Below are 23614 nucleotides of genomic sequence, written 5' to 3' on the forward strand. Positions count from 1 at the left end.
AATCCATAATTTCAAACAGTTCCAAAATTGGGCGACTAGTTCAAAAGTTACAGCCCTTTGAATTTTTTTCGAAATTGGTCTATAACTTTTGATTGAGAAGTCTGATCGAAAAAGTACGAATTGATTTGGATTCTTCACACCAAAATTAATAAGAAAAAGTGTAGAATCCATAACTTCAAACAGTTCCAAGATTGGGGTACTAGTTCAAAAGTTACAGCCCTTTGAATTTTTTTTCGAAATTGGTCTATAACTTTTGATTGAGAAGTTTGATCGAAAAAGTACGAATTGATTTGGATTCTTCACACCAAAATTAATAAGAAAAAGTGTAGAATCTATAATTTCAAACAGTTCCAAGATTGGGCTACTAGTTCAAAAGTTACAGCCCTTTGAATTTTCTTTCGCAATTGGTTTCTAGTCCATAACTTTTGATTGAGAAGTCCGATCGAAAAAGTACGAATTGTTTTGGATTCTACTCATCAAAATTAATAAGAAAAAGTGTTTTCCCTAGAAATTTTGGTGCAGTCGATTTTTGGTAAAAAGGAAGGTAATACACTGCCTTTTTTTGAGCCCCGAACAAAAAATTGTTTCAGATCGACCCGGAAAAAAAATTTTCTTATAGAATGTGGGGCGTGGGATTCTTGCGCATTTTACAAAATTCGAATTGTGCTCAAATCTGTCCGGCCCTTCCATGAGATTCAATACATTATGAGATGATCATAGAGGGGTGGTGTTCTATTCTTCAAAAGTATGAAAAACCCCTTATCAGAAATCGTCAAAAAAATGTGAGAACACGCATTCCGGTGGTTAACTAATTAACTGGGTTGATCTGTAGACCACATCCCGCTTGTACATTTATCAAGACAGTACAAGTGCGGAATTACACCACTGTTCTTCCACACCAACATGAATACATTTCACCTTCTGTTTGCACTATACGCTGTGTTTGCCATGCTTCAGCTCGGTAAGTGCAATGCCAATGCTTTACAATTCTATTGAAAAACTGGAACAGGTTCGGCATGCCAAGATGACTACGACTGCGATGACAGTCAATGCCGAAACGGATGGACCGCTTTGTGTGTTCCTGGTCCAAAGTGTGATTGTTACGAAGAAATTTAAATACCAAAAAATGCTGTATTAATTGTACAAACGAATCATAATTAATAAAAAAATAAAAAAAAACGTCTTATTCGGGTCCATAGTATCGGCCGACAAACATTATACCGGCCGGCGACACAATGTAATAGATAAACGGATGATCGGCAACGAAATCTATGGGCTTCTCCGGGTTGTAACCAGCTCCCACGCCAGCAATCGCTAAAATTTGTTATCAGCAATATTCACGTGGTAAGCGACCTACCGGCGGTAGCGGATGCCGCGATCGTTCCCTTTTCGTTCACCTCGATGTAGTTCTTCTGCACCACTTCGCTGACGTATAAGCTGCTGTCCGACATATTCGTTAAATCAGCTGTAGGTTTGAAGAGATCAATGATGCCTATCTATAAGTACAGGAGGTAACTGGGTCGCTCTATGGGAACAGCGAACTTACCTTCTCGAGAAGTGGTTTCATTTTGATCTTGGTGTCCATAGTGAATTTTGGGAAGAGGACGTGCACTTTTTTGTACCCAAAGTCTTTGGAACTGAGAGTGTCCTCGATTTGTTCTTCCAATTTACTTAACCCGTTATTGTCTTTCGGGAGTGCTACTACCATAGCAATATTAGATCCGCCCAAGTAAGACATCTTGAGGAACTGTGCGTTCGGATGATCAAAGTAGTCAAAGTTGTCTGTCTGTTCCATCATGGCAACTTGATTTGGAGAACCATAGAAAGGTTTTTGGGTCGTGCTTTGCTCCCGGAATCTCTTCGCCCACGTTGCTTGGAAGTAAATGGCGTTTAGGAGAATCATCCGCGTATCGTCCTTGACGTCTTGGGTCGTTAGTAGGTTGTTGATGCGGTTCTCTGTGTTTTCAGCCGCCCATGCGTTGACCTGGTCAACGGACGCTTTCTTGTTTTTAAAATCTATAGTTCCAACGCTAGATTCGAAGATTTCCTGTGCGGTTTTAGCAAACGTGTCCTTAATTGTAGTGTCATCGCTGACAAAAATTTTGTTTACGCTCTTCAAGGTGTAACTCCTATCGCTTTGAATTTGGGTTACAGCTGCGTTCACCATTTTGTTGGTTGTAGGTAAATCATTTGGCAACGAGATGCCATTCGCGAGTTGCAGCGCTGTCCTCTCTCTCGCGCCGTTTAGCACTAGAGCGAGTACTAACTCAGACGAAAGAGGACAGACCAGAAAGCTTCCCGGAGAGGCTGCGGCCATCTCCTAAAATAGACAAATTTACAGGGGTCGGTACTAACAAATGAAATATTACCTTATACACCTTCACCGAGAACGAGGTCACACTGTCTTTAAACGCAGCACTTGCATCTTCGTCCGCCATTGCTGCGACTGTCACAAAATCAACCAAGAGAAGTAAATTCATGATGATGACCCTGTAAAACGTATCGTTTCACAATAATCTCCCATGTGAGACATGTCTATTTTTAACGCTTCATTAACTTATCGCATTGTTGATTTGAAATATATTTACAAATAGCGTGGGCCAAAAGCAACTTCAAACTTATATAGTCATTACAAAGCTTTCGCTACGGAACATACTGTGCATATTGTGGAAAATCCCATACACATAAATCGGTATACCTAATATTAATTATGAGGTCATGCAATTCTAAGCAAATGGTACAAACGACTAATTTCAAAAATAATGACTTACCTACACAGCACAATGAACTGATGAAGACTGGTGAAGATTTCTAAAATTTTAAGGTGTAAATGGAAACATAATTTGCATAGCTAATTTAACAACTCTTTAACAAAATATTACAAGGTTGTCAAGATTCCTTTGTATTCCGCACCGTTGTTCGTTCATAATTTCCTTTTTGCGTTCCAACGTTTCTCTCCGTGTAGGGTCGGAGAAGAATAACCCTACCGCAGAGGGCACTGCGTGTCGTAAGAGGCGACTAAACAACTGCAGGTTACGACATGTTCGATCGATAGGAAGAAAGCATATTCCGCGACGAATTAGGGGAGTGTACGTGCAAAGCCGAATAATTTTTCTTGATCTTTGACATAGTTCTACCGATTGCGGTACAAAATGAAAAAATAGCTATAAAAATTATTTAATATGTACAAATGATTTTCTTACAAAATTGAGATACTTAAACAATATGTTACTGTTTGATAAAGGAAGGTGGCACTGACTAGCACAAGAGCTTAAATCCTGGACGGATCACAGCGATCATTTAGAGCACCTCAATGTGGGTACTACGTATAATGTGAGCATTGTCATTTTTGGTTTCTGATCCTCAACGGAGGAACATATAATATAACAAAATAATACTATATTTATCACCCTATCACCATCTCGCAATGGAGACGTCGCGTTTAGCAGGCCTTTTCGCGGTCGGGCGTCGCGCCGTCGCCGTCGTCCAGAAGAACGTAGCTGTTGCGCACGATCAACGAAAGTCGATGCGGTTGCTGCGAGAAGAGACTGTGGTTCGAGAGGTAGGCACCGTTTCGTCGCAGCGTTTTCATGCCGATCTCGATCGATTGCTTGGTAAACACCAGGGATTTGTACGTATTGATAAAGACCCCGATTAGTATGCAGCTGCCGGTGACGATGGATCCGTAGGTAAAAATCGGACAGGCCAAGTCTGAGAAGGTGGTGGCGAGATAGACCCAACGCCTGATCGCCGGCGTTACCTCGTCGATGCCCTAAGCGGAGTTGATATTACAAATTTGGGGACACTACAATCAGGACGTACCTCTTCCAACCACATTATTGGGAACATCATCGAGGGAAATGTGGAAACTGGTCGCACGTTTTCCGCTTGGTCTACGCGGAGATTTAGCTGAACTCGAAGTTTGATTTCTAACGGTACACCCAGTTTCTGCAAACGAAATTGTTGTGAAGAAAAAAGAAGATCGTAGACTTACCGGTTGAATTTTCACGTAATTCTCGTGTTTCTCTTTGATTGGTTCTAATCCATCGATGCTCTTCAATAAGCTGGCATCTGCGTTGTAGAAATGCGGGAAGGATAAGTAAACTGGAGCATCTAAATGCGCCAATTGAATATTGTTTGCGTGTAAAATTCGCTATCTTACCGTACTGACAGGGGCTGATATTTTGCAACCCTTTCGGTGGACAATACTCCGCACCGGGGCAGTAACATCTATTTCTTGACTCCTTGGAAGCAGTTTCAAAAACGTAATCAGGAGGAGTATACAAATCGACAGATATTCCTATTGGGTAGGTGTTCATTGAGCTCGGTGCAGATGTCGCCACTTACCTTGTTTGCTTGTCGGTCCTCTGTATTGGAAAGGTAAAATGCGGCACAAATCCTTGTCGTATAGAGCTACAATATCCGATTGGGTCACGTCGCGAGGCGGAAAGAACGACCCTTCGCTCGCGACAATATCGGTACAGGGTGGGTCCTCCCAATAAGGCAAACGGTCTATGCCGTTCAGCTTGTCAAGGAGTCCAAATTTTTCCATGCCAGTATAACCCGTATTTATAGTATGCACCTCGTCTAGGGTACCGTTGCGCTAAAATTCTACCCTTAGTTCGAAAATCAAGCGTAGTCCAAAACTGACCTTGATCAGTAACCCCATTTTGCCCATCGGTCTTTTGGTCTTCGGATAGAAGTTGTGGGCCAAGGTAACTAAGGGGTCTTCGTACCCGAAGACCAGCTCATCGGCGGTGACCTCCACAAACGGTTGGTAATTTCCCATCGTAAGCGCGAAGGAGATTGCCTTCTGGATGATGAATCCCAACGAGTTTGAAAGTGACGCTAGCGTCTAGGATTACAATTTATTTAATCGACGTGACGTTTCCCGGACTTACCAGCATAGGTATATTTGGAACGGTCAGCTTCTCGTTCTTGTTGACCGAAAGCTCCGGTACGAATTGGAGTATCTTCTTGTGCTGGTACGATACGGTACCATTATCGTGAAATTTAATGTTAACCTTTTCCATATTTTCTCTGCAAACAAATACAGTAAATACAACCGGTTCGGGCTAAGGTCGCAACGAGTTCCTGCCATTGAACGGCATTCCAAAGATAGCGCAAGTGCAATTTCTCTTGGCTCTTTCGTAATATCTACATGCAAATTCTTAACCTACTTCCGCAAATTCGCTGCAGCGAACCCGTTTTCACGGGATTAAAAGTGGGTGAGCAGTACTCACGAGCATTTTGTTTACGAGACACGAAATGGTCGATTGCATTTCCCGTATCTTGAAGTGTATTGAACCATTGCAAAACGACTGTTGACATTATCTCGTCAAGTTATTGTCCCTTTCGCCGGACGTTTGACTTATATGTGAAAATGATACAAGCCCCCGTCTCGTGGCACCCATAATCTGGATGGATATGTATAACAAATTTCATTTCTCTTCCCGCTCCTCTAAGAGATTAAGGGCTAAAGTAGAATCCCACATCTTTGTAAGAACCAAATGTGAAGAGGTTCCTCTATTTTCGCCCCAGCTGGAGTAATGTAGTAAAATTTTGAATCAGTGGTTGATGGAGTTTTGAAACAATTGGAAGTATAGTAGAACAGGTGTACCTCGGTAACCAGTATGTGATACGAAGACCTGATGCAACTATCTGCATTGCCAGGAGTTCATCAAACTTGCATTAAAAAAATGTGCATCGATTTATGATTCATTCAACTTTAAAGGTCGAACGACTTCTTCTCGCGACACCACTTTCTTGTCTGTTGCATTCCGACTTCGGCCTGTCAGGTGAAAAATACTACACAGCATTCCGAATCACCCGATCGCGTGCTTTTTCCATACAAAAGTTTTCATCAAAGGTGGGAAGGAGAAGTGATTGATTTCTGAATAAATTTACGACACAGATATCCATATGGACTGTTACCGGAGTGGAACTTATGTAACGCGATGAAAGTTCATTTTTTAAAAAGGCGAATATCGTTACGAAATTTATTTATAAATAAACGACCTCAAGAGTTTTTCCGCCCGCTGAAAATCCAGTTTCGTGCATCGCGACGAAATGAAAGCTACCAAAAATCGCGTTCGTCGGTTTGTGAAATGAGAAGAACTTCTGAGCGAGTACACAAATAAGTTGGGAAAGTTTGCAATTATCACTTGCAAGTTACAAAACCATTTGGTTGCGTAACTGATACACATCTTAGCGCTTCCAATGTGGTTTACTGAAACTATTTTGCAAGATACATTGACGATATTCACTTCGGCAAGACCTGAAGAAATAAATGAAGAACAACTATGCTAAATTAACTCAACAGTTCTTCTGAGTTACCTCCCAAATTAGGTACAATGTAACGATCCTTTGGTCGCTCATCTTTACTAGCTGAAAATTACGTTGTGCCAGTATTTTTCGATAGTCAAAGTCAAAGTGACGGTCACCGGTTGGAATTTAGGTCGTTACTGGACTCAACGCATATCGGAACTCGGAAGAACAGTGCGCTTGATGGCCTTAACATAGTAACGAAAATTTCCTCGAGCTAAAGTTCTCCGTCGCGTGATTAGTAGATACCATGGCACAAATTACGATCGAAATAACAAAAAAAATACACTGCACCATCTAATCGAATCCAAAAGGTGTAATTAAGATTGCATTATCATAACCATTAGAATGACATTGTGCAAACTGATGGGCAAAAAATAACTTAGCAACCTCAGATGGGAAATAAAACGGCGTACCTGTATACGAAAGGTCCAATTTCGTTCAGTTTCGGTTTTTCCCCAAGGTTAAGGAAGTTTTCCGGATTGGTCACGTTAAATATGTAGACCTTCGTCAGTCGCACCACGCCAGGCTTTTGCCAATAATAGTAACTCAGAGATCCGTTTGACAGTCGTAGGTGCTACGGAATTTCATTATCTACTCTTAATGCTCACCTTTAATCCTCACTCACCTTCAGTATTAGGTAATCCAACCAGGGCACTGACGACAGTAGTATTCCGATGGCCAGGGCGAACAGGCCAACGACAACGATGATGAGGCGATCTGTAAGCATACGGGAGTCATTTGCTACAAACACCTACCGATTCTTATTTTACTTATCACAAAAAACTCTACCCTCGACTCTACCTATGAATTTTTGAAATCATGAACTTTGGAAAAGCTTCCATAACTCTGCGTACAAATTGAAACGAAAACAATGAAGAATACCACGTGAAAATTAAGTATCAAAGCTAAATTGCACATTTATTATAAAAGAAGCATAATAAAACAACTTTTCACTTTTTTGAACCTGTTATTACAGGCGACCGCAATTTAATTTTAATATAAACAGAATCAATTTTCCTTTTCTAGACTAATTACGGAAGTGGCCCAATTATCGCTCCTTGTGGAACACCCGAAGGTATAGCCCCGCAAACGGCGCTAAAACCGCAATTTTCTAATTGTGTAATAAAGAGTAGACACGATAATTAATTTTGCGTATGGTACACTGACAATTACACCATCGCGCATAATTAATAGTGCGTATTTACACCTTATTGGTCATTACGCAATTTTTCATTTAATCACGAAGAAACGAGAGCGTAATTACACACTAATTTCGTACTCGGTACAAGTAAGTACGTATAATTACGCCAAGAAGTGCAGTAAAAGAGTCATTAATTTACATTTAGCGTTAAGATAGCAATCTCCGCTTTGGTTATTGTTTACAATTAGTAATTTATCTACGCAGGGATGTAGAAAATTTAATACCTACACACTTAACGGCCGTTTCAGTCGTGATTGCCTCCGGTGAAATGGAAATTCTTTCTCCTCGCTCGCACGCGGAATTAACTATTGTTGTGCCTTTCAAAGGTCAAGATTAACAATTGCCGCGATTTCATTCAACTTGAACCTGAGCAAATTGTCGAATTTGTAACTAATTACGATTGCACCACGCCACATTTGTAAGATCATGTTTGAATATTGACTAACGAATTAGGGGTGCGTGAAGTTAGCACAGCAATGGAACGAAATATTACGTGCCAGTCGTTAGTGCTTTATTGTGCACGAAAAAGTAACACGGCACGTCCACCCCTTTTTGAGGTACGGGGTGTACGCTTTCCGTGCCAATTTCACACCACTTTTGACCTGTATGATGCATGGACCATGTGCCGATAGGAATCGTGTCTTTCTCTTTGCAAAATATTCTTTACATAAAACAGGATCTAATGGAAGATTATATCTGCAGGCGCATACGATTTATATGGCTGAACAACAATCTCTTGCACTTTTTTCAAATAAACCGAGGGTTTAACGTACGCTCTTTCGTGGTAGAAATTAAAAAACAATTACCAAATCGAAAAGGGTATACTCCAAAACCTATTCAAAGACGTGCCACCAGTCTTTGCAACTTTTACGGTCGCTGAGAGACAAGAAGAAATGCAAATTTCACCCATTTTTTGGGGGCTGCTCGCAAGTGAAACACGTTGGACCCTCGCTTTATTTGGAAAAAGTGCCTGTTTGATCCCCTTTACCACCAAATTTTGTTTACATACCTACTTATATGTAACACCTTGTATAAAATTGCATAGTGCGTCGACATCCTGTACCTCAAAAAGGGGGGGGGGGTTACTTTTTCATGCACAATCAAGCACTAACGATTGGCACAAAACATTTCGTTAGTGCTTCCAAAAGTAATGTGAAGTTGGAACGGAAAAAAACGGGTACCCTGTACCTCAAAAAGGGGTGGACGTAATACGTTTCGATTACCGTGCTAACTTCACGCACCTATGAGTTAGGTACAATCGAGGGTACAATCCTTTCTCAATAATACTAAGAACATTAATTTAGATCTTTCATCTTTCAATAAGACTAATTAAGATAATTCCAATTAAAATGGATTACTGATATGTAGCCTCATCACCACTCTGCAAAGGATAGATTTTATTTATGTAGCCGACACAACTTAATTCCAAAATGTGAGAGTTGACCCAATTCGAATTTAATTTCGCTTTTAAGATTCATGATGAAACTATTTTACAGTTAAAATCAAAATTATTCAATAATACAAATGATTGTATACGTAACCTTAACACGTTTTCATCCAAAATGTATGCCGTAATTAATTATCGATTATTATTAATAAATTATACTCTACCACTATTATGTAAGGATATGTACACATACAAATTATAGTATATTAAGTATGGAGAACGGTAAGGGATTTTTACCGTTCGAAGACAATTGTTTGGAGGAGGAGCGAAGCGACGACTCCAATTATTGTCTGAGAACGGTAACCCTTAACGTTCGACGTGCTTATAACATTTTTTGCGCGATCGAAATTAAAATTATTCAACCAATATAAATATGCACTAAGAAATTAACGAGCAGAATAAATCGAAATGATCGAAGTGGTATGGTGTACATCACTAGGTAACCAGTTTATTTGTCAAAATTGAAATTAATAATTTCATAAAATTGTGCATGTGTCTGATGTAGTTTGCTAGCTTTGCACTTCCTTTATGACTTTATGAGCCAGGTATTTGCCGGTGGCCGAATGGTATGTCGAAGATTAAATTAAAGATTAAATGTAATGTAAGACTGTTAACATTGAACTGATTGTTTTTAAAAAGGCGTCGGTAAGTATTTTTGCTGTTCTGTTTTCAGATCGGTAAGTAATTTTGGCGTCGTCGTAATCATAGCAACTGGTAAATTCCACTTACTGTCATGGAAACACACATGGTAAATAGTCAGAAATGACCGATCGCGCAAAAAATTATTTAATAGTATCATTTGATGGCCGAATTTTACTAGTGGTCTTGATTTCGCTAATTAAATTAGGTAATTACGTAATAATTTCGTGCCCGATGCGATGTAAAAAAAACTCGAAAACGCGTAATCTATAGGTCATCTCTCGGGTCATCTTGCAGCACTGCAACAAAGTGGAAAAAAAATTATTTTGTCATCTGCCGTTCGCAATATTTAATACATGCCAAAGATGTTCTTCAGAAACTATTAATTACACTTAGAATCGAGCGTCGTAATTAGACGCATATCGCAAAAACAATCCGATGCTGATGGCCCACGGGCATTTGCGAATGCACTTCCGCAATGCAGTAATGCAACTTTCTCAGATGCAAAGCACTCGAACATATGTGCATGTTTCATAACCTTCAAAGTAAAAATTCCAAGATTGTTTTCACTACGTAATCGTCATGTACAAATCTGTAATTTATAACAAAATTATACACTTTTCGTGTGCCACTATTTAAATAGAGGACCCCAAGCATGGTCGTTTGGTTAGTGTTAAAAATCTTATACTTACGTAGTATAATTACGTATTCAAATACGTCTCTTTTAATTATAAATTAAGCCACAAAAAACACGGATGTTGAATATGAATATAGTGATTTGTAATTTTTGCTAACGTAACAGGGGGGTTTCCCAATTTTTTAAAAAAGAGGAAACCGTTTCGTTATTTTGTCCACCTTATGTAAGTTTTTTTTTAACTGTGTTCAAAAAAGAGTTACTATCGAGTCACCTTTGGAGTTTTTGTTTCCAAAGGCGACTCGACGTCAATGCATTTTTGATCGCAATGAGGGCACTAATAATTATAGGTAATGAAAATTACGAACCTGTTCTGAAGTGACAAAGTTTTAGTGTTCGATCGACCAATCACCCATACTAGAAATACTAGTATTAATTTAAGTAATTATATGTAGTAGATAGGCGGAATTTAAAATTGAAGAAACAGGACCTGTAAAATGACAATATAGGTTTGTGGTTACAAGTAGATTCGATTCAAGTTTCGTACTTTCACGGTTAATTATACATTTCGACAATATCCTGAATACTTCATTATTATAGCAACTAATTCAGGGGAGATGTAAAATGCTTTTGCATCGAAAGCACTAATTGCTCGCAAATTAAATTGTTTGTACTTCGTGGACTAAAAGGACTATACCTTAGTTCTAGGGTGATTGTTGTCCTTTTCTTTTCGTTATACCCCTCAAATTAAATATATAGGTGTAACGGGTTTGCATAAGAGTGTTTGAACTTCTTTTCTTTGTCGAAATCAAAATTTTGAATTTCCAAGTAGGTAAGTCAGGGAAATCTTCATGATCCAGGGTGAGATCAAAATTGGTTCAAGTGAGGGTACCGCGCCTAATTACATTTAAATTATAACAACATAATTTACGTACTGGTTCTGATCTTGCCTTGATCCGACACCAACATTGGAAGTGGTGTGAACGCGGTCGACGCCATGTAATTACTCCTCCTTCGACCGAACCGGAAGAACTGTTTGTACAGCCCCATCTTCCACAACTTCCGACAGCAAATGTACCTAAAACACAAAAAAAGTGAATAAAGTGCACCAATAAAGTACAATTCACGTCATGTAAAATTTAGTGAACGGCGACCGAAACCACAAATTTGCCGTCTAATTTATTAGACCGTAATTCTAGTTGTAAACTAATTAAGTTTATGGTTTTAATGAACGAAGTTTGTAAATGTTTATGAACTATCGCTTGTACCCAGATTTATGATTTCGATCGACAAATCTAACAAAGGTGGCTTCTTGGTAAAAATGACTTTCAGTAATTAAGACTGATTCGTAATTACCTACTTATCCACTTTAACATTGATTGATCGGTTATGTGATTGACTTTTATTGAGGAAAAGAGGCACTTTTTTATCCCCATTTTTTTAAATTATAAGAAAATTAAAAAAACTGTCGATATTCAGAATTCGGCCAGTCGAATTCCAGAACAAAAATTTGATCCACCCTGCATATCGGAACTTTGAACTGCAAATCACGTTTTGCAATCACCAAAAGGAAAGTTTGCGGTTTGAAACCGTAGTAAAGATCTATTGCGGTGTAAAAAAGAACCATAATTATCGACGTAATCAGTGCCCAAACTTAAGTTTTTTTGTATTAACGTGCGCGAGAAAGGATAATGACAATTTAAACACAGCCTACAAATTAACCGCTTCCACTTTCCTTACCCAAAAAACGAATCGTGCGTGATGTGCTTCAGTTTAATTTTCAAAATTACCGTCATAAAGTGTGCAAAATCAATTGAAGAAAGTAGTAATAATACACGGATTAATGCTTAAAACAGTTTAAAAACTTAATGAGCCGAGAGAGAATGTATCGCATATTTTGAAAGCGTATTACAGCAAAACTAATATTGATGTAGAATTAGTGGGGTTGTTGCTAACAAAGACGTTTTTCGATCGAACGAAAATTGCTCCATCATCTCCATTACATAAGTGTGGCTTAGGTAATAGTGGTTCTCACTTTTTGCGTTAACCAAAAATTGATGGAACGAAATGCCTATACCTTTCATTCTTTTTACTAAGTGACATCGCGTAATTTATGGGTGACCATGGCTTTTTTTTCGCTTAGCAATATCAATATTCATTTCACAGATCTTTTACAATAATTCTTCATTGGCTTAAATGTCATTTAGGCGGCAATCAAAATTAAAGAATTGATTTAGTACGTAAATGTAGCATTCAAGCTTCGCTTTCCATTTTTTTAAGATAAAAACATGAAGCAATAACTGCACTGATCTGATAATCATTACTAGAGGCCATCAGGGTCGGCACGATTTTTGACAAGGGATCAATGCTGAGACCTTTGATTCTACTATACTATTATATACATATGGCCGTATTTTTATTAGCAATCACCGTTTATTTTTGTCTTACTGTTGCGTAATTTTTTTATCCTGGCGAGGGTTGGTGTACGTGTACGTATTTTAAAAGGCGAAAAAAAAGTGAAAAGAAATTTGATTCGTCCTCATTTGTCAATCTCATCGTATCGGTTGGTAAAGACTTTGTATCATCAGTTTTGGGGTGTAATGTACATAAGCGATCAAAAATGAGTGATTGTCTAGTCACCTTAGGAATTTTTGTTTAAATGGGAAATCGTACTTAACTTGAAGTTCCAAAGGCGACTAGACAGTTACTCATTTTTGATCGCCTGTTATACAGTGTGATTGATTTTGCGTGTCCAAGCCTACATTTCTTTTATTATTGGAGATAATAAAAAAATGTATTAAGACGCAAAAATGCTCTACTTTCAATTTTTGATAACGCTACACATTCAAAAAGCAAGTGAATTAAAAACAAAAGGATATCAAAAAACAAATTAGGTATTTTTTTTAATAGAGAGGTATCAGATATGTTATAACTGCCTTAGAAATTAAAGCTACAGTAATGTGTTTAGAACCAATCGCAGTAGCCGTGGATAATTTAAACAAAAACATAAAATTTACAACAAATGAAAAGCAGTTACAGGAAAAATTACGCTAATGTGTCAAACTTTTTTTTCTAGTTGTACAATAGTTATTTGTACAACTAGAGAAAAAAGTGGAGTTGAAAAACACTTTCTTCTCACGTTTTACACATAATTTTTTTCTGAAATTGCAATCAAAATAAAAAATTATCGTATGCAATAATGAAATTTGACACATAGCAATCTAGATACGGGTATGTTTTAATTTTAAATGTCATTATTAAGATTAACGCAGCAATTGTTTTTTACTTTCCTCACTAGGAAGGAAAATGGCATTTTCTTCACTCTTTTTAGAAACGAAAGGAGTTGTTTCTAAAGTAGTTTCAAAAAAAGTACTACAATTTTTAAACGTTTTGAAGGAAAACACAGCAACAAAGAAATAAGGAGAAATGAAATTTCAGGCAAAGAAAGTTCGATGGCCCTCCCTGAAAATGATCACGAGAGTGCTGAAAGTTTAACAATTTGGGGAAGAGTCCAACACTGGGGGGTCGCACATAGGTAATACATTCCAGGAAATTGAATTCCGATGCCTCTTCTTTCCTGGAATGTGTATTCCATTCCCTCAGACTCCCCTGTGTTAGGCCTCTCTTCAATTTATTAAAACTAAATTACGATCAATGAGGACCATCGAATTATTATTATTTTTACGGCATTTTTAAGAATTACAAAAAATGTATTATTCTTGCGTTTTGTCAGTCCGTCCGCCCGGACCCACTTCTGCCATGTTTGAACGTTTTCATTAGAGGGACCTACCATAGATTTCGCTCCTAACTATACTAATAATTAGTATTTATAACATACATTGTGTGTTTAATTACTTATGAAACTAATCAATTTAGCATGCACCCATAATCATAATAAAATAGGTACGCAATATTATACTTCTCAAAGTAAAAAATTCACAAATTGTCATATTAGGATATTTAGGTCATCTAGTTGACTTCTGGAGATTAATTACACACTAATTATAATTAATTGCATCAAGGTTAATTGTTTTATTTTACTAAAAAGGATTATACATAACTCTAATGAAATTTTTAAGTATTGTAACTGGATATAATAAAAGTGCCAATAAATTATGATTACTAATTGGCCTCTGATGGTTATAATAACTAAAAGAGTCTCGTAGTCGATTTGTAATGATGTGACTTATGAATTCAGTTTTAGTTGTGAGTCTGATTTACTAATCATTTTACTAATAGTCGTTAATTAGTGGTAATGCAAAACTCACAGTTTGAAAAGTGTGGAATTCACCATATCCATTCTTTTGGTGGTGGTATACACTCGCAACAATGGGAGATATCAAGACAGCTACACATACGTAAATATTTAAATTTATATTACTCCATAGTTGTTATCAAGTAATATTAATTTATCTTACATTATCGAAAATCCTTGAGTAAATTAATGACAATGTTGGTGTTTTTATAAACAAAGATCTTTAAATAAACGATCATATTTTCAAAACGTTTTCCGTATTAATGGACGTTCTCAAGGCCACGGCTTATGATTTCGACCCTTCTCACTGATTATGTCAGTCTCCATTTGAAGACCAAGTAAACTAATTGTTTGGCATTTTGAATTCTAGGGTACTTCTAATTAGGACCCCACAAACTCTGTAGACTCACCTAGTTGGTTAGCATGTAATTCAGGAGTTGACTCCAATTATTTCACCACATACTTTCCATCAACGCGTATTTAAACTAATGAGCTTATAACGAGGCCATTAATACAGATCTACTGTAATGGCAATAATTGATGTCAATAATGATACTATCAAGCTTGTATTGGATTTGTACCTGGAAGGAAGTTTCAGTGTACACATAGTGACGTCAGTTAAATAATTAAAGGCAAAGTTTAGCATAATTAAAACGTGTTAAATTTATAATTGGTAGAGGTTGATCCTTTTTGAGACCATCAACGCAAATACATTGAGTTCTACTATAGTTATAATTAACCGCTAATTAAATCTGAAGGAGTCTAAGTTAAATCATAGTTTGTGTTGATAATTATATCATATTTGTTAGTTTAACGTCAACCGAATTATAAGTAACTCATTAATCAATTTAAACGTATTTCTGCGAAGAAACTACGTTTAAATTACTTATATGTATAGGTAATAAGTCTAATTAGTGACGTATTTAACTCAAGGTAAGGATTTGGGTGTCAGTGTTTTATATTAAAGTGCCTTTTTTTGAAATTATGATTTGAAGTAATTAAAGCACAAATGATACTAACCAATTTGTAACGCTATATTTGCGGTTTGTTGCTCACTGAATAAGAAAATGCATTTTTTCTTTAATTATTAAACAGAAATGAGCGAAAAAATTAAACGGAAGCACAGAAGATCACAACGTAGTACTAGTTGTTAGTTTTTCAGACAGACAATTTTTTGTTAATTATTTAGTCAATTTTTGACACAACTTTCTCGAGAAAAGGCACAAAATGATTAAGAAATAAAAATTATCCATTTGAATAAGTATAAAAAAAATATCGCTAGGTACAGGAAAGTCTCGATACCTTCACATGCATTTTGCGAAAGTTAGAAATCCATTTTTGTGTACATCATGTAATTAACTCTCTTCTGCATGTTGTTTTAACATTTGTAATAACGTTTGTAATTAGACAAAAAAGCGTGCGAAGAAGGATGTCGCCGAAACAAGACATCAGTCGCACGCTAACTATACCGCATCAAATTATGTTAATTTCGGAATAATTAAAATTGACTCCTCCCGTCTTCTCACACTTATTCATTGCCAGTAATTATTTACAAACGATTTACAAAAAGCTCATTTCCTTATTAGCAAATACGGTTTTGCACCTCATCGTCATAAGAACACAAACATTCATTGTTCAGATTCAAATTTCGGTTCTTCTTCTCGCTGTATGACAGACGAACGGATAGATAGACAGAACTGCATCCAAATTGGAATTGGGATTTGAGTATCTTCAGTCAAAGAGATCAGAAAGATCAGTAAACGTAGATTCTGTCAGTCCGTGCGTCACACGTAATACTTCTACACGACTGAACCGATTCGGGCGATTAGGCCAGTCGTATTAGGTAAAAATACCCCTCTACGGGGTACGGCGTAATTAAATTTACATTACAGTATTTATTATCGTTACGTTATTGGTATATATATTTTGCACTGGCGAGTTGCATTTACCAAGGTTTTGAAACGGCAAAGTATTTATTCATTTTTTTTGGTAAAGTAATTAACAAAAAAAGAAATAGGTAGGTCAATCTGTTCAGAAATTTTCTTTGTTTGTCGCTAAAGGTAATCTACACCTTCACTATAATTTAATAGTATTCTGGATCTCCAAGATATAATTGAATTTAATTTGAAGAAGAATTTGTCATATATATGCAGATTAGCCTAATTCGTGGACGAAGTTAAGTTACATATCTTGCTTGAAACTTGATTTATGGTATTGTTAAATTAGGTAATTATTGCACATTCTCCATGCCAAATAAACAAATAATTCGACCGCATCACATTAAGGCAGACGGAAAATGTTCGTCTGAATAATTCGGGCACAGGCCATAAACCGTGCCATGGAAAGTAAAAATTATGACGAATAAATTATTTATTAATTATCTTCTGTTTTTACTTTCATTCTTGCGTTATGTAATTAGTAGTACGCGAGCATCAAATTTATTTCCGCGTATGGGTTTTCTTTTACAAAATCAGATTTGATATTATTAGGTATAGGTAGTAACTTTCACGGTCCATTGTTCTCTAAATATTGCCGCTCATTTATGGTGTAATTTTTGATAATTAACAAGTCAAATGTTTCGAATTTGCCGGAAGACACGATTATGACCATTCGAGGCCTCGATTTTTTGTTTCCCTCATCTTGGTGTTTGTATTCCGTGGGATTTTTTGAGATTGGGAAGCAGGGGGTTGAGTGAATTTATTACTTAACTTCAGTATTAAGCATCCAAATTTGTATATAAAGCAATAACCACATTCACGACACTATCCAGATAACCTCCTTATTCTTTGCCAAGGAACCTTTGCTTCTGTGGGGTGTACAAAAAACCGCAGCAATTAAAGTTTCGTGTTTAAATTTCAAATAAATAGGTCACTTTTGCAAAACACGCCGAAAAACACTCATACTTAAAGCAAGGTCGACCACTACAAGGAAACAAAACATAAAATTAGCAACGCAATAGTCTTTGATCCTAAGAAGAGACATGCATGAGGCCGACCGAATTATGCTTAATTGCCAAAATATTTACATGTTTACATCCGCGTAATATGCTAATATGTAAATTCGTTCATTTACATTCTCATTCGGTTTAATTACCTTATTTATGAATATACCTATGAACAAAGGGAAACATTTGGTGATTGTTCCTGAAATTCCTACCGTTTCAGTAACTGATGGAATACACCCTGGTGTTTCCAATTAGCTAGTCTGCAACCACCCAGGCAAAAGTCGTGGTTTTTTTTGCTATTATTAAACCAGATTTCGGCTGTTAATTTGCTTGGTGTACGTTGCATCAGGGTTGAAGCAATTTTATCTATAGAAAAAGAATGCTTCTTGCATAATCAATAAGAATTAATTGTTTAGGCATAAATGCTAATTGATGCTTTGACTCAATGTTACAACTATTACTAATTATTGACCAAGAAGGCCATGAAATCACAAGCTCGGTTAAATTTCCAATTGTGCCTACCAGTTTTGGCCTCTCGTCCTTAGCTAAAAACCGCGGCTGATGCGCCAGACTTCTAAATTCTGAAAATCAGAAAATATCATGGTCACTCTGATTTATGACCAAGTTGTCAGAATAACTTGTTTTAGTCAGATCCTCTCGTATAGTTTCGCTAGAAGTATTACTAAATCAAGATGTCCAGTACGCCCTTCTACTTGGGGTTGATCAATGGCTTTCCAGTAAGGGGTAATATAAAACCCCCCAAACCTGAATTTTAAATTAAGCTAAGGTCAAAGAAACAGTCAAATGAAGCATTTTGAACCCGGACCTACCAGCAGAGACGCGCGGACACAAGCCTGTTTGCGGTCAATGCTGCCCACTAAATGAAATTACTAATTTAACTATGCCCAAACGTCAAATTTATTCGTGTTTTGTTTTTCTGACACAATAGCATTTGTTTCTTGATGATCAAAGCCGACTGAAGATTAAAAATGTTGTTCAAATTTTCCGACCGCGATTATTTTTCAGTGTGCATTGGTTGCGGAATCTCCTCGAACCTTCTTGTACATTTGTCAGGTCACATGCATAAGTTTTACTTACTCAAATGGTAAAAATAAAGTGTCTGGTTTTTTAAAATTTGCCAAAAAAAAAGTTGCTTATCCCTGTTTTTGCGTCCTTTTCTCATGTCTAATTGCTCGCTACCCTTAGCCGTGACAGCAGTAAACTGATCTAGCCCATTGTAATTTGAAGGAAACGCCATTCGATAAGAAATACAATTACAAGGATACTATATCGAAATATAATCATGGTTGACTTTGGTTTATACAAATTTCGGTTACATAATGTTCTTAAGTCCCCAGTCACGATCGTGAAATGAATAAAAATGGCTAGAGGGTACATTAAACGAAAAACAGGAGGTAACCTCTTGTAATTTAATGTGGTATCATCACCACCGTCCCTAATTATGATGGAGATCACGAATACCCAAAGGATCATGGAGAACGCCAACAAAGAAGAGCAGTTCGATGTCATCAAGAAGGCATTGACGCCCACGAAGATGGCACTCTCAAAACAAAAAAAAAACATCAGCATGGATGTTAAGTTGGCTACCGGACAGATCAAGCCTAGGTATATTGGAGATTTGCCAAAGCACGCGTAGAGAGGTAATGGCCGGCTTAAACTCCAGAGCAAAGCGCCGCTTGGTGGTACTGGAGGCGGATCCGAACTTCCAAAGGTGACTCGACAGCAACTCATTTTTGATCGCCCGTTATGTGTTTTATTTCTTGATACAATAGCATTTGTTTTTGAACAGTTTTGTTTAACCAATGCCAACTAATAATTGAAGATGATTGCAAACATTTTCACTGTTTTGAAACTGAGAACTTTGACATATACATTTTTTAGGACTACAGATTTTTGAACAGGGTGAGACAGAAGTCTTATTTACGTTAACCATAAAAATAATGGGTAATATTGAACTTCCATTACGAATCTGGCGCATTTGTTAATTTAAAAAAAGATTCAGAAACCCTTCGATTAACGTGTGTATGGGCACTTATCAATATCGTTTACTGGAAAAAATTTCAAAAATTGGAAAATTAGGCTTTAATTTTCCAATTTTTGAAAATCTATATCCATTAGTTTTTAATACTATGCGATCAAGAAAGAGTTGCTGTCGAGTCATCTTTGGAATTTTTGTTTATATGCTTCCAAAGGCGACTCGACGTCAATCTTTTTTTGATCGCCCGTTATACTCAGCCCATATCCTGTATCTATTATACCTTGCAGTTTCTACAATGTTACTATTGAACATCACTTTGTAGTTCTTATTGTGCAAATTCCGACAAACGCCAAAAACTTTGAGAAAGCGAACGCGTTTCAACATTTTTGTTTATTACAACAGTTTCCGATTGCTTTGTTTAAGTTGCAAGAAAATGTGAGTGGTTTTGGACGAAGTTCAATAACAGGATACACTGATTGTATTTCTTTAAATATTGGCAATTACATCGTAATTATGCCTAACCTAATTGGTAGTTTCCTAGGCGAAATTATACACAAGAGGAAATTGAACGAAAAGTATCAATTTGCGGTTGTATTTTTTTGCCAACAGAGGGCATCGCTCGAAATGCCGCGACTTGCATACCGGGTGTTGCAAATCTGACACGGTCAAGGTAAAGAATCGCAAGTTCCTAATCCCAGACGAGGCACGCGGATACAAGGTCGACTAAATTTACGACAACGTTTAAAGTGAGAAATTCATTAATAACGCGAAATTGCGACAGCTCGCGGCAATTAACGGTCAACGAAAACTCGCCTTTTGCATTTCAATACGAATGCCTCTCGGCCAACAAATGTTAGTAGAGCAATGTTACCGCGAAATATAATTAGTAATTTGCCTTTATTACGTAAGTTATTCTAGAAATCAAGTGGAAAAATATTTATAAACATCTGATTTGGAATGTCGAATTAAGTATGGTGTAACTTATGCGTACCTACACGATGACGCTTAGATAATAGTGAAACGAATTTGATTAGTTAATAATTTATTTGTGTTTAATTTAGTATTACATCTTGAACCAGGTGGCCTGTCTCTTTGGTTTTGAAACAAAAAATTGTTGAAGTGAAATTCTTAAACTCCAATTCATAATTTAACATTTTAATATGAGCGTAATTATCAATTAATTAATTGCACTTTTTCGCATGCTCGACTTACCGAAAAACTTTTTTTTGTTTTGGATTTAACCTTCCTCATGCTGAAAGGCAAAAAATCGAAAGTCCTTCCTAATAAAATAATAATATTTACATTATACAGGGTGTATGCGATTGAAACACAGTTCGTGGTAGATAATAACAATCTGGAACTAAAGAAGAGAGTAGGTAAATTGGAAGCAACGCAGTTCATGTGTGACAACTCCGCTTTCACTTAAAATCCCTTCATCAGAATACGATAATTTTACATAAAATGATAAAATAATATTAATTATAGTACAACAATTTAACGGATGTCTTATTATCCTCCCCTTCACGGGGAGAAGTACAATTTTTTTGCACTTGTCGAATCTTTGTACGTGAGGAACTTTTATATGGGAGACAATACCAAGCGAACCTAAGTAGGTAGATATCCAATTACTCCTGGAAAGTAATTCAATCAGTCTAATTAGAGGTTTTTATGAACTCTGTTTTACATTAATTTGGGATACTCGATTCACTTTAGTCGTATATAACAAGTCCTTAGCAACAAAGGCGTGGTTAAATAAGCCTAATTTAACTGGAATTTACCAGATAGGGGGAGTGGTAACCAAATTTTTTAAAAATCAAATTTTTTTTAAAGATGAACGTAATTTATCGATCTACCTCAAATTTTATTAGCATAATCGTATGAAGCCATGCACATAATTTAATTAAAATAATTAATTAATTAATGAACTACCTGGTGTGATTACTAGTCGAATTAGATGCATCACCACGTACCTACTATGATTCGATTTGTTATTACACTAACGTTCCAAATTGTTTTTAATGAGTCCGATTTCGTTTCGCGGGCAATGTAAAGTAAGCGTAGGACGTTTTTCATCACTTTTGATTATGAACAGTTTGAGATACTTGAAAGATCTTTGACTTGGGGTGTCTAATTTACCTAAGTGTAAGTGAGTAATCACTAAACCTACTAAATTGAAAAAATTTCAGGAAAACAACGAGTCACTAATTTGTAGAGCGTAATTAAATTAACACAATTTGGACCATCAAGTAAGCGGCTTGTAACTAAGTTATATAATCATTAAAATCGATTAGCATATACATTTCCATTTAGTACAGAAAAATCGATGAAAAAATCACTTACAAAAATTCCTCCGAAAAGCGCTCACTTAATCCTTTAAGTACCTATGCGTATCGCGACTTGGTCCTTTCGGCGGATCGAAATTAGTGGGTAAATTCGCGAACAAAATCGAAAGTCAACTGCTAGGTAAAGTATGGGATATCAGTTATCATTTCTAAACGAAACTACCTGCCAAAGGAGAGGGAGCAGAGTAACATCTAGGACAACTTCTTTCTTCGAACTGCTTGCAGTACACAAGTAATTACCTACAAGATGCACACGCAGAAGGAAGTTATTGCAAGTAGTAATTTTTCGACTTCTTCTTCCTTGCCGTGATAAAATTGTATGTATTAAGTTACTTAACGTTCAGCTAGAGTAAGTACACGATATGTATTGAGAAACAAACCACATATGCTAATTACGAAGAAATCTTCTGGCAAATATTTATAGTACTCACTTCCTAATCTAAGGGCCTTATGTAATTCCATTTTTTACATTAGACAAATATTTAAAGCTTCATTACAATCTGCACCCCTAATCTTTTTCCTACTACCAGTGCCTCTCACACAATATATTCGTCACCACTTTTATGCGTTTGCAAAGATTATTTTCACGCTTCTGAAGCTTTCAATGTAAAAAGTAAGTAATTACCTTCCTAATAGGTTCCGGTATCAGAGCAACAACCAAACAAGTATTAAAGTCTGCGCATCCATGCGAATGACGATAACACATTTTCTTTTCTTTATTTGTCATAAGCTTGGCATCTCCAGTTTCTCCTGACTTCACTCCAGAAATAGTCAACAACCTACAGACATTTCGATCTAGACACCCCCAATACATCCTCCGATGATTCTGGAAAATGTTGCCAAAGAAAATAAAGCTATTTGCATTGTCCAACAAATCGTTTATTTAGAAAAATAGAAAATGGAAATTATACAAAAAATATTAAAATCACGCATATAAAACACAAAATAACAACAAACTTTTATGGAGGGATGATTTCGTGATCGCCATTCAAAACAAGATGCCAAACGTAACCTACCCTGGTATCCTCCAGATGGCGCGCACAGCGTTTCCCCTTCTAAAAAGTCACGCGGAAGGGTGAGATGAAAAATCCCAAAGTAATATTTGTAGCTTTCTTTATTACTTGAATATAAACCGAAACAGAATCTATTCGAAACTAAAATATAACTAAATTGTTTAATTATGCCTCTACGGGACTTTTCCGACCTGCTAATCTTCAATGACTATCTAGAAAGAAAATAATATGAGCAACCTACTTTACTGGATATAAATATTCGAAGTATAGAAACTAAGCTAGCTGAACCTATCTGTTGTGTGATCACTAAATTTAAACCTACCTATGATGTAATGATCACAGCAAATCGTTGGGTTAGCATACTACATGGCATGAAGGAAACAAAGCACGCGTCAGCCACTAGGGTAATGTGTGAGAGGAACACATACCTACCACCCCGTCAGCGGTAGATAAAATGAAATAAACCATTGTCCATTCTAATGACATCATATGTCATTCTTATTAAAAATAGGACACAGAGCACGATATAAAATGAAGTTCAGAACAGAATTCAATGTTGTTTCCATGGAAATGACGTGAAAATTTAAGCTTGCGATAATGGACGTGTAAATTAAATACCTACAGAATTCTTAGATAAAGGGAAACTATCCATCTCGCAAAAGTTGTTTCACTCAATGGTTAAAATATCTCTCTATCATCTTGTATAATAAATAACAATGATGAGGTTGTTCCTTGCCTAATCAAGTTTACAATTAATAAAAGGGCACTTTCGTTTGCTGTATCGATTTCCGGTCTGTGCACTGCTGCTCTCTA

The 23614-nt window shown here is 36.6% G+C and overlaps 2 protein-coding genes across 4 annotated transcripts; both read right to left on the reverse strand.

Annotated features, from left to right (window-relative positions):
* Nucleotides 1-1111: 1111 nt before the first annotated feature.
* Nucleotides 1112-2478, reverse strand: LOC116161336 (antichymotrypsin-2-like). The gene is made up of 4 exons (XM_031474661.1): nucleotides 2370-2478; nucleotides 1547-2320; nucleotides 1358-1496; nucleotides 1112-1314 (listed from the first exon to the last, which is right to left on the reverse strand). The coding sequence occupies exons 1-4, from the start codon at nucleotides 2436-2438 to the stop codon at nucleotides 1184-1186; spliced, it is 1113 nt and encodes a 370-aa protein (XP_031330521.1). The 5' UTR covers nucleotides 2439-2478; the 3' UTR covers nucleotides 1112-1183.
* Nucleotides 2479-3161: 683 nt separating this feature from the next.
* Nucleotides 3162-21952, reverse strand: LOC116161335 (scavenger receptor class B member 1-like). Of its 3 annotated transcripts, none has more exons than XM_031474658.1 (11): nucleotides 21787-21952; nucleotides 11184-11326; nucleotides 6953-7044; nucleotides 6741-6901; nucleotides 4902-5040; nucleotides 4652-4855; nucleotides 4348-4603; nucleotides 4163-4300; nucleotides 3995-4113; nucleotides 3823-3948; nucleotides 3162-3772 (listed from the first exon to the last, which is right to left on the reverse strand). In XM_031474658.1, exons 2-11 carry the CDS (start codon nucleotides 11296-11298, stop codon nucleotides 3443-3445), a joined length of 1680 nt encoding a protein of 559 aa, XP_031330518.1. In that variant the 5' UTR covers nucleotides 11299-11326; nucleotides 21787-21952; the 3' UTR covers nucleotides 3162-3442. The 3 variants fall into 3 exon arrangements, with proteins under 3 accessions (XP_031330518.1, XP_031330519.1, XP_031330517.1); XM_031474659.1 differs by lacking the exon at nucleotides 21787-21952 and adding an exon at nucleotides 14914-15394; XM_031474657.1 differs by lacking the exon at nucleotides 21787-21952 and adding an exon at nucleotides 14517-14884.
* Nucleotides 21953-23614: the final 1662 nt, after the last annotated feature.

Source organism: Photinus pyralis, unplaced genomic scaffold (assembly GCF_008802855.1).
Source record: "Photinus pyralis isolate 1611_PpyrPB1 unplaced genomic scaffold, Ppyr1.3 Ppyr1.4_LG10, whole genome shotgun sequence".
NCBI lineage: Eukaryota > Metazoa > Arthropoda > Insecta > Coleoptera > Lampyridae > Photinus > Photinus pyralis.

What these genes read in the sequence shown, in the direction of transcription:
- LOC116161336 (XM_031474661.1), bottom strand. Translation starts at nt 2,438, where the DNA reads ATGGCGGACGAAGATGCAAGTGCTGCGTTTAAAGACAGTGTGACCTCG. An exon ending in TGAAACCACTTCTCGAGAAG is followed by an intron (nt 1,497 to 1,546) that starts GTAAGTTCGCTG and finishes CTGTACTTATAG; the next exon opens with ATAGGCATCATTGATCTCTT. An exon ending in CGCGGCATCCGCTACCGCCG is followed by an intron (nt 1,315 to 1,357) that starts GTAGGTCGCTTA and finishes AACAAATTTTAG; the next exon opens with CGATTGCTGGCGTGGGAGCT.
- LOC116161335 (XM_031474657.1), bottom strand. Translation starts at nt 14,548, where the DNA reads ATGGATATGGTGAATTCCACACTTTTCAAACT. An exon ending in ATTGGACCTTTCGTATACAG is followed by an intron (nt 5,041 to 6,740) that starts GTACGCCGTTTT and finishes ATTTGTTTGCAG; the next exon opens with AGAAAATATGGAAAAGGTTA. An exon ending in AAATGGGGTTACTGATCAAG is followed by an intron (nt 4,604 to 4,651) that starts GTCAGTTTTGGA and finishes GTAGAATTTTAG; the next exon opens with CGCAACGGTACCCTAGACGA.